We start from the raw sequence: 11,775 nt of genomic DNA, 5'->3' as shown, positions 1-11,775 counted from the left end.
TCCCAAGAATATAAGCAACTTCTCCAAGGTCTTTCATGGCAAAACACTTTCCAAGCCAAGACTTAACTTCGTTCAAGGTTGGAATGTCGTTACCAATGAGTAAAATGTCATCGACATATAGCACCAGAAAAGTTACTATACTCCCACTAGCCTTGAAATACACACAAAACTCATCTTCACTTCTAGAGAAACCAAACTCTTTGACTTTCTCATGGAAGCAAAGATTCCAACTGTGAGATGCTTGTTTGAATTCATAAATGGATTTTTCAAGCTTACACACTCTATTGGGAAACTTTGCATCAACAAAACCCTCTGGCTGATTCATGTAAACATCCTCAGCCAGCTTCCCGCTAAGGAAAGCAGTCTTGACATTCATTTGCCAGATTTCATAGTCATGAAAGGCAGCTATGGCAAACAATATCCTGATAGATTTAATCTTAGCTACTGGCGAGAATGTTTCATCATAGTCAACCCCTGGGGTTTGTGTGAATGTGTGTACATTCCCATCCATGTCTGTCTTCTTCTTGAAGATCCAATTGCACCCAACTGTCTTATGACCCGATGCATTATCAACCAAATTCAAAACTTGGTTGTCATACATGGACTTTATCTCACTTTCCATTGCCTCTTTCCATTTGGAAGCCTCTGGGCCTGTCATTGCTTCCTTATAAGACACTGGTTCATCTAAATTCACCAGTGTCCTATCACTGATGAACGTGTCACCGTCTGAAGTAATATGAAAACCATACAACTCAGGTGGCACACTCACCCTAGTGGGTCTTCGAAGAGGTAATGATTTATCAACTGGTTCAACAGGAACTGTTTCCTATGGCTGAGTGCTAGTGTCATCTAAGGTTCCTTCATTATTTGACTATTGGATCTCTTCAAGGTCAATGGTACTCCCACTGTACTTTTTGAATATGAGCTCTCTTTCTAGAAAGACTCCTCTTCATGCTACAAAAACCACGTTCTCACTAGGTCTGTAGAACAAATATCCAAAAGACTGTTTTGGGTAACCAATGAAAACACATTTCTCGCTTCTTGCTGCTAGCTTGTCGTGAGTCTCTCATCTTACGAAAGCTTCACAACCCCAAACTTTAATATGTGCTAACGAGGGAACTTTCCCTGTCCACATTTTTTGAGGTGTTTTGGCAACCTTCTTTGTTGGGACAAGATTTAGGATGTGGGCGGCTGTTTCTAAGGCATAGCCACATAAATGAATTGGAAGTGGAGCACGACTCATCATAGAACGAACCATGTCTAACAAGGTTCGATTACGCCTCTCGGCCACACCATTTAACTGTGGTGTCCTAGGAGGAGTCAATTGTGAGACTATCCCACATTCCTTTAGATAGTCGTTAAACTCAATGCTAAGATACTCTCCGCCTCTATTGGATCTAAGTATCTTTATTTTCCTGCCTAATTGATTTTCGACCTCATGTTTAAACTCTTTGAACTTTTCAAAGGTTTCTGACTTATGTTTGATTAAGTATACATAACGATATCTACTATAATCATCGGTGAAAGTCACATAAAATTGATTAGCATCTTTTGTGGTTGATCTGAAGGGTCCACAAACATCTATATGTATGAGGTCCAACAAACCTTCATCTCTTTCACAAGACCCTGTGAATGGTGATTTTGTCATCTTTCCCAAAAGACTAGATTCACACAGATCATCTGATTTTAGGTCAATTGATTCCAACATTCCATCCTTTTGGAGTTGGATTATGCGTTTCTTGTTAATGTGTCCATGACGACAATGCCACAAGCATGCCTTGTCTACACTTTTAGACAAGTCAATATTAAACACACTATTTCCTAAGCTATCAACATAAGTCACTGTTTCATACACACCATCACAAGGTGAAGCTTCAAACACGAAAACACCATTCTTGTAAACAGAAATTGAACCATTCAAATCATTAAAAGAATATTTAAAACCTTGTCAGAACAATGCATGAAATGAAATAATGTTTCTCGTCATCTCAGACGAATAGCAACAATTCAATAAATCTAATCTAACATCATTACTAAGCAAAAGTTGATAAACTCCGATCTTGGTCACTGCTGAAGACTTCTTGTTTCCCATGATCAAGTTTATCCTTCCTCGCTCTATCTCGTCACTTTCCTTTAGCCCCTGCAAATCAAAACAGATGTGAAAACCACATACTGTATCAAGGACCCATGAACGAGAAGATAATGAGTTATTAGAATAAATAGTGTAAATACCTGCCGAAGACGGCTTTACTTTGCCATCTTTGATATCCTGCAGATATAGTGGGCAGGTTCTCTTCCAATGCCCTTTTGATTGCAATAAAAGCAAATAGCTTCCTTTGGATCAGAAACATGGGGAATGGTGGCATTGGGCTTAGCCTTTGGGCCACCGCTAGATGACCCACTTGGACCTTTACCTTCCAGTTTTGCTTAGGAGGACCTTTCCTCTTTTTCCCCTTTCCCTGTCCAATAGCTAGGACAGGAGCACTTGTAGGAATGGAGGCTATACTTTTACCCTTCATCCTTGCTTCAGCAGTCTGCAACAAGTTGTGCAATTGGGCCAGTGACTGCTCAGTGTTGTTTAGATGGTAAGTTAAGATAAACTGACCATAACAATCGGGCAATGAGTTCAAGACCATGTCAATGGCCAATTCCTAAAAATGAATGTTGAGCTTGACCAAACGCTCTACGTAGCGTTGCATTCTTTGCACATGAGACACAACCGACTCCCCTTCTTTCATCTTGCAAGCCATGAGTGACTTGACTACTTCAAACTTTTCTTGACAAGCTCGCTTATGGTACTTTTCCATAAGGTCCTTGTTCATCTCAAAATGCCAGTAGTCCTCATAGTACCTTTGCAGTTCTAGGGACATGGTTGCGACCATGATGCATGCTACTTTAGTAGCATCATGATAGTGCTTCTTGTAGGCAACATACTCTTCGTGAGTGGCTTTGGACTCATCAAGTTCTTTGAGCTCCTTTTCAAGGACATATTCTTTGTCCTCGAATCTAAGCGCCATCTTGATGTTATGCATCCAATCATTATAGTTAGAGCCATCCATAACGACTTTGGAGCAAATGTTGAGTAAAGAGAATTTGTGGCTGGAGGATGAAGCAAAAGTGTTTCCAGGAGTAGACATCTGAAAAAGAAGGATAGTTTTAGTTAGATTTCAAGAAACCTCTATATAATAACCCAAAGATATCATATCAAGGTTAGGATCCAACTATGAAGATTTACAACTTAGAAATGGGATGCCGAGATCCAAGTTTAAATCTCATAAAGGTAGGTGAATGATGATTCACCAATTCCATCATTAGACATCATAAACGAAGTGAAATTCCTAATTCTTTTGAGATACATTAAAACTATTCAATGGCATGTTTCAATCTCGGATTATGCTCTACTATTTGTGACTGGGATACCGAGGATCACAAACTAGATGTGAATAACCATGTAAATGTGCTTCGTAACCTTATTGTCTTTATCATTAACTATTGATGTGCCGGTAAACCACACACGCTCCATCAAAATGATAATTATAAGATACCTATTACTACTCTTTATTAGTGCCTATTAGTGTGCCGGTAATCCACACACGCTCCACCAACGACCAATAAAGCATAATGTGCAATTTCATGGATTAGCATACTTTTCACATTTTTCCTAAAGTAACTAGAGTTGGGATTTTTGTAAAATAATGTTCTAGTACTTTCTTTATTAACATTATAATTTTAATGAGATGTAGTTGTCCTATCAAATCCGTTCTGCTAACGACCTTCCACTAATCAAGGAAGCGGTGGGTGAGAGTGGACACCCATTCAACTACCATTTTATAGGCAGTTTCCTGATACCCCCTTATGGATTAGCTTTGTGAATGAGGCATACTAGCGATTTGACTGACCATAGTCTTATACATATATAATATTTAACTTTTAATATATATATATATATATATATATATATATATATATATATATATATATATATATATATATAAGGTGCGTTTTAAACTTTTAAAACTTTAGGGTTTATATATAAATTTCGAAAATTAAGCCACTAATTTTAAATTTAAAATAAACCAAATAACTAGATTTAATATTTATCTATTAATTAACTTTTAATTAATTTATTAAATCTTGTAAGGATTATCTAATCAAACTAAACAATTAATTTAATCCTAATCCTTATACCTCTAAATTTCGAAAATTAGGGTAAAGGATAATTATCCAAAACAAGAAACCCTAAAAATACTAAGCATATTTCGAAATTCAAGGGAGGAGGCTAGGGTTTTTCAAAACCCTAACCCGAATTTCGATTAGGGTTCATGGAGGCTAGGTTTTTTTTCGAAAACCCTAAAATCGAAAATTTGACCTTTAGGGTTTAATGGCTAGAAACCCTAATTTGCAATTCAACTATTATAGCAATTCAATTTAAAACAAACCAGACTCTAATACAACTGATGGGTTTTAGGTAAAACAAATAAACTAGAAAACAATTCCTAAGTTCACATGCAACCTACTTTGGATCTATGTTTTAACCATTGAACATATAACCTTGAATTGCAAAACAAGAACCCTATAGGAGAGAGGCTATTTTCGATAACAACTAACTAGGGTTTAAGAGTTACATACCTTTCAATTGTTATAGTAAACAATTGATAATCCTCTTGAACTTGATCTTCTTGGAAGCCTAGCACCACAAATGTAATGCCTCTAATGGAATCACACCTAAGAACTAGCAAGAAGGAAACTTGAAGGAAAGAGGGTAGGGTATGCAAAAATCGGCCTAGGGTTTCTTCCAAGGTAGGAGTGGCCGAAATTCGGAGCTGGGAGGCTCCTTATATAGCTGAGGGATCTAGGGTTTTGGGAAAACCCTAATACTCCTTTGCTTGGGGCCTAAGCTAATCCAAAGGCCTTATTGAAAGCCCCTTGGACGAAATCCTTAGGGTTTCCCCCATAGATTTCGTCCACCTCCCTTCAAGGAGGTTCTGGAGCCTTCCACTCAACTATCTGATAATTGCAAACTAGTCCCTACACTTTATAATTAATACTTTTAACCCTAAAATTAATTCTGATTAATTTCTGGCTAACTATTAATTAAACATTATGATTTCTAATCAATATATTAATATTTTAACATATTAATAAATCATTTATATGAATTTATTAATCTCATAATAAATTAATATCTCTCCTTTCATAATTTCCTTGTCCGGTTGCTAGGTTTGAGGGCAACCCAAAAGGACTGTGATGCTATCAAATCAAGTACAAACCAATTATAGTTATGGGCTTAGACACTTAATCCAACACCGTGAACCCTGTGTACGGCCATACACACCTTGTGAGTGGTTTTCCGGACCGAGTCAATTCCTCCGACCTCAAGTAAACACATTCTAACACCCATTCATACATTACACTAAAATTAGAACTCTCAAACAGACCTTTACTGTGGCTAAAAGGTAGTAGAAACAAGTCTGACTTTTGGTTGATTTAATTGACTTTATAAGATAAAAAATTTCGGGTTGTCACAATAACTCACATGGGGTATTAACAATACATTTTGGTTTATGGGGCTAACGTGCATTTAAATGGTTTTATGTAAATTAAAACTACATATTACAAACTTTATGTACAAAAAACTTATACATTTCAGTCTTGGAACATTTAAGACTACAATTCATTTTATAGTGAATATTTGATTTTCTGGAACCAACACTACCATTTTACAAACAAACAGCTTACAACTCATTTTATGGAAAATAGATTTTCTGGAAACAATCACGATTACTTTACACGGAAAGGCTTACATTCATACAAACTTAATTATTGACACTTTTTCAAAACAACTTGCATTCTCAGGGAACCAGTAAAATAGGTAACCATCAGTTTTTGAGGATGGGACACTAAGGCGTCAAACAAATCTTTTGTCATCATATTGTAATTGACTTTTGAAAAAAAACATGTAACACTTACAATGATGTAACTCTTTCAATTATATTTATGATGGTTATGTTGCTTTCTTTACTATTACTCAATTGTTATGATACTATAGATGACATCATCCGCCCACGGACGTTTTTGCCATCCTGGTTTGGGGGTGTGACAGATTGGTATCAGAGCATGGTTTATAGTGAACCAAGTATATCAAACCACGTAATATATACAAACTATAAAACATTTTCACACAAGTATACTTTAAAATATTATGATATTTTTATAAAATTATAAGTACAATCATACTTACTAGTTCAGTATCGTAATAGTAACAAAACAAAAAGTATTGAGATATGTTGAACACTACGAGTAGGCCTTGGGGTATGTAATCAGATCGGGGATGAATATAGCCTGATCAAGTATATTTATCCGAGATGTGACCAACGTATGCCAAGGAATGGTCATAGTCAACAACAAGTCTAAAACTTACCAACCCCTCATACCAAGAAACTCTAGAACCAAACATAAAAGTTTAAAAATACTATAGGAGTATTTTATGATACTATAAGAACCGTAACAACAATGTTTAGGCCTCAATATTTATCAAAACTAGTAGTCGTAAGGAACCTTCTCACTAGAATAAATCAAATCCTTCACATAAAAACGAAGGACCCTTATTGGTTGACCTATAATTGCAAGGTGTATACGTTAAGGTTATATATAATTAAGATTCTATAGACTTAGGATTTGTGATTCCACTTTAAATCATGTTCCTTGTTTGGTTGTGGGCTTAGAGTGGAGCTACTTATCCGACGGTCTATTCGATCTTGATTATATACAACGTGTATACACTAAGTAATTTATCTTCATTAAAAATATTTCTATTAAAAATTTATTATCCCTTAAAAATATTACAGAATTATACGCTTAAGTTTTTCATATATTTCTCATATCCCTATTCTTGCACAAACGCAATGGCATGATTTCATATACCCAGAGACCACTATTTCCCTAACTAAGGAAATGGTGGTTGGATCAAAGTGGGTCCCTAGGAGGATCCTGAGGAAATAATGGAGGAAGACCCCAAAGACGATTTGGAGGAAGAAGATGAGGAGGAGGATCAGGATGGAAACGAGTCGGAACCAGAGTTCTACAGTCCACCCCAGGTTGTCCGAAACCCCGCTCCCAGACGAAACTTCCAGGGCCCGACGCCTCGATGGGCGGTAGATTTGAAAAGATGGAGGCAGGAATAGGGATGCAAGCGGATCGGGTATTACCCGCTACCCGTGGGGAACGGACCCTAACAGCTTGGGTATTACCCGTCTTAACGGGTAACGGATCGGGGACGGATGCAAATATATATACCCGAAGCGGGGACAGGTCGGAGACGGTTATGACATTATCCACCCCGTTTAAAACCCGATTATAATATATATATATATATATATATATATATATATATATATATATATATATATATATATATATATATATATATATATATATATATATATATATATATATATATATATATATATATATATATAATAAATGTTTATGGGAATTGGGAAATCTTATTCAGAGGATTAAGTTCAAGACGACGCTTCAAGAGTTAAATATTTCGACTCCTCGTTTCATTAAGCATTGAATCACCGTTCACCGATCTCATTCTCTCTCTAGTCTCTAGTCTCTTCTCGGCTTCTCCTAGAATCCAGAACTCATTATATAAGATGCAGCCCCACACAAAAATTATTCTTCTTCACTTAAGCCCTTCATTCCTCTTTGATTCTTGTTCAATTCAATATTCAAACTTCATCTTATTTCTGGAATCAACCCCTCGTTCTACACGACGAGTCGATGACATCAATCCTTCACGCGTCGACGACATCAATCCCTCACCTTCGATTCAACCTACTCTGCACTCATGGAATTAAAGGAGAATAACGTACAAGAAATTTTGGCTTCATCAGAAAATCCTAAGCCCAAGTAATTAGATTAATTTGTAACTAATTAATCTTTCAGTCGGTTTTCCTGCACTCGATTTTGGTTATTACTCACTCGATTGAGTGATTTTGGTTCTAGAAACCTGATTAAACTATGGTTTTGTAGAAACCTGATTACCCACTTGCATCTATTTTGGTCTATTTAGGAACTGATTAACCCTTCACTCGATTTCATTTTCCTCGATTTTAGTTGTATTAGTCAATTAATTCAGTGATTTTTGTTCCAGCAATGTGTCCATCTGCGATTACTAGATTTTCATTAACTGGATATGTATAAATTTGGTTTCTTTTTCATGAATCATGAAATAATATCAAACTTTTTTGTTGCTGATTGTTAATATATTTCATGAACTTGGTTTCTTTTTTGCTTTGGATATGTATGTACATTAAACTGATATGGTTACTTTTGTAGTGGTTGTAATCTGTCCATCTTAATTTTTCTGACTTATATGTGTTGTTGTTGTGATCTGTCCATATAAATCTTCCTGCACTCGACTTTTTGTTGTGGTTGTAATCTGAAATGGCCTTTTTTTACCTTGAGCTTCACAATGGTGCAATCTATAACTACAATCTGTATATCTGAGTTTTTGTTCCTTGTAACTACAATCTGTCCATATTTAGCTTTCTTTAAGCTTAGCTGATTCTAAAAAGAATCATGTTTATTATGATGTTGATTACATCTTATTTATCCTTTTGTAGTGACATTCAAGATCAACAACCCCCACAACCAAGTGTTGAGCCTGTTGGAACAACAGATGGACAATTGGCTGGACAACAGATGGTAAGGGGGCTGGAACAATAGATGCAAAGGCTACTGAAAATACAAATAGAAGATTAACTTCTGAAGTTTGAAGACATTTTAAAAAGCAAAAGATTGATGGTGTTGATAAGGCGATATGAAACTACTGAAAATACAAATAGAAGATTAACTTCTGAAGTTTGAAGACATTTTAAAAAGCAAAAGATTGATGGTGTTGATAAGGCGATATGAAACTACTGTAAGAAAAAATTGAGTGGGATAAGCAAGAATGGGAATACATACTTACATGAGCATTACAGAAAATGTTTGTCAAAAAATAATAGAGACATAAGACAATCGATCTTGAATCCACGCCAAGAAAAAAAAGATGGGCATGTATCACTTGGTGCACATACATTTGATCAGAATGTTTCTCGTGAACAACTAGCAAAGATGATCATTCTTCATGAGTATCCACTGAACCTGGTGCAACATGTTGGATTTAGAAATTTTGCTAACTTAATTAACCCGTTATTTAAACATGTGTCACGAACTACCATTACCAGTGACATAAAGGACATTTTTTAGAGTGAAAAACTGAAACTAAAAAAGATGTTGAATTCTAACCAAGGCATAATTGTTGTGACAACTGATATATGGACAACCTCTAACCAAAAAAGAGGTTACATGGTTGTCATTGCACATTATATTGATGATTCGTGGAACTTGTGCAGTAAAATTTTAAGGTATTTAGTTATTTTGACTCTTTTATATTATTTTATCTTACTTAATTGTGAACTAATTATTTTTCTATTTTATAAATTGCAGGTTTATGTATGTTCCAGCGCCTCATAATGCTAAAACGCTAACAAAAGCCTTAATGGAGTGTTTGGTTGCATGGTCCATTGATTGCAAGTTATCTACCTTGACTTTAGATAACTGTAGTGTAAATTTTTGTATGATGGAGAAAATGAAAGATAAACTAAGACATGATAATCTTCCCTTGAAAGGGGAGTTGCTTCACATGAAATGTTGTGCACATATATTGAACTTAATTGTTCAACAAGGATTAAGTGCAATTCAAAGTGGGATAGAGTCCATTCGAGAGAGTGTTGTTTTCTGGACTGCAACTCCAAAAAGAGTTGAGAAATTTGAAGAGATGAAGGATGGTGTTTCTCTTTCAAGTAAGAGAAAGTTAGATTTGGATTGTAAAACTAGATGGAATTCAACTTATTTGATGCTTATGAGTGTGATTCCATATAAAGAAAGCACCTAGTGATCATGATTGGATTTGAGAAAAATTGATGTGTGAAAGACTCAAACTGTTTTATAGTGTGACTGAGATGTTTTCTATGACAACCCGAAACTTTTATCCTGTACAATCGATCTTTATATCAAAATTTTCCCGATTCCGTTACCATTTAACGCCATTTAAGGGTCCGTTTAAGTGTTCTAAGCTTGAGTACAGTTGGGAATGAGATTAGGAATGAGTCAACATGTCGTTTAGAAGCAAGATCGGGCCATACACCCTCGTGAGAGGTGTGTACGGCCGCACACACGAGTGTGCGGCCGTACATCCATCCTCCAACCGTACACCCACCTCCAAGTGTGCGGCCGTACATCCATCCTCCAACCGTACACCCACCTCCATATAAAGGAGGAGACCCCTTCACTCATTTCTTTCCTTTGGCTGCACTCTACTTTCTCTCACTACTTTCTCTCTCTAAAAACTTCATCCAAAAACACTCAAAAGGCCTAAAAAACGTGAACTACTTCATCATACAGCTTGTTATACTAGTAAGACACCTGAACCTAAGCCTAAAACACATAGTGTTCTTCGTGTTCTTCATCCTTTGAATGTGTGCGACAACACACCTTCATAAGGTGGTTGCACACACCTTAAAAACTCTCCAAAGTGAAGAGTTTGGCCTTCATTCACTAGTAGGACTTGGTATTGGCACAAGACCACCTCAAAATCGACATTTTGGGCACAAATGAGGAGTGTAGGGCCCCACACTCCTGTGTATAGCCGCACACACCCTCTGTACGACCGCACACTCATGTGTGCAACCGCACAAACAACCTGGACACAGACCTTGGCCGCACACACACCCTTTTGGCCATACACCTCCCTTGTTTGATCATATAGGGTCCCGAAAAGCATTTCCAAGTCCTTAGGGTGGTTGCATTTCCAAGTCCTTAGGGTGGTTTCCCGTCATGATTAATCATGAAACACCCTAATTCTAACACACATATGTGTTATCACATGTTAATAGGATCCACTTGCGTATGAAACATCGGTTGACACTCAGCATTCATAACCGATCATACACCCAAATCCTACGTCAAACGATGAGTTCATACCCCTACACTTTTTTCCGAGTTTTTCACGTTTTCAGGGGGTGGGGATACAAGCAAAAGTACAAGGACACTTGTGCTCAAATTATCACATTTTGCGTAAATCGATTTTATGTTCAATATGCTTTTAACTCAGAAAACCATTTTACCAATTGATAAAAGGACCAACTCGTAGAAACAGTTCTCAAATCTAAAGCAAGAAACTTGTGAACCATATTTTAATATGTATCATCTTATCAAGGATTTATATAAATCATAAACCAGATTTTCGTACTATTGCTTGTAAATTTGTTAGGCTAAGTTTGAGACTTGTCCTTGGTAACACTCCCTCGTATTCGTGAGTGGAGGACTACGACTTATAACTAGAATCTCTTGGAAGGAGAGCATGACTATTGTGTATAGATCTATATGGGACTGACTATCCCGCACCTTCGCTGCTAGCTACAGTGGGACCATTAGGTTCAGGGGTGACAAAGTCATAAAAGATACTAGCCCATTTACGTGCCTTATCCAGTCAAAGTACGGTTATGGCACTCACAACTTAGGTAGCGAAAAATTTATTTACGAAAATACGACTAATATACTCCTTTGGGTGTAACCAGAGCTTCAAAAATATGGCTAATATACTCCTATGAGTGTAACCAGAGCTTCGAATTACGACTAATATACTCCTCTGGGTGTAACCAGAGCTTCAAAAATAGGGCTAATATACTCCTCTGGGTGTAACCAGAGCTTCGAAAATAC

The 11,775-nt window shown here is 36.6% G+C and overlaps 1 protein-coding gene across 1 annotated transcript; it reads left to right on the top strand.

The window, feature by feature from the left end:
• The first annotated feature begins 7,513 nt into the window (after positions 1-7,513).
• On the top strand, positions 7,514-10,090 carry LOC111900938 (zinc finger BED domain-containing protein RICESLEEPER 2). The gene is made up of 3 exons (XM_023896807.3): positions 7,514-7,917; positions 8,634-9,419; positions 9,502-10,090. Exons 2-3 carry the CDS (start codon positions 9,286-9,288, stop codon positions 9,947-9,949), a joined length of 582 nt encoding a protein of 193 aa, XP_023752575.1. The 5' UTR covers positions 7,514-7,917; positions 8,634-9,285; the 3' UTR covers positions 9,950-10,090.
• Positions 10,091-11,775: the final 1,685 nt, after the last annotated feature.

This window comes from Lactuca sativa, chromosome 8 (assembly GCF_002870075.4).
Source record: "Lactuca sativa cultivar Salinas chromosome 8, Lsat_Salinas_v11, whole genome shotgun sequence".
NCBI classification, from domain to species: Eukaryota; Viridiplantae; Streptophyta; class Magnoliopsida; order Asterales; family Asteraceae; genus Lactuca; species Lactuca sativa.
Note: the sequence above shows the minus strand (reverse complement) of the source record. Positions and strands in the feature narration are given on the sequence as shown.

Excerpts from the sequence above, each read along its gene's own strand:
- LOC111900938 (XM_023896807.3), top strand. The coding sequence starts at position 9,286 with ATGTTGAATTCTAACCAAGGCATAATTGTTGTGACAACTGATATATGG. Across the intron at positions 9,420-9,501 it reads TTGTGCAGTAAAATTTTAAG|GTTTATGTATGTTCCAGCGC; the intron begins GTATTTAGTTAT and ends TATAAATTGCAG.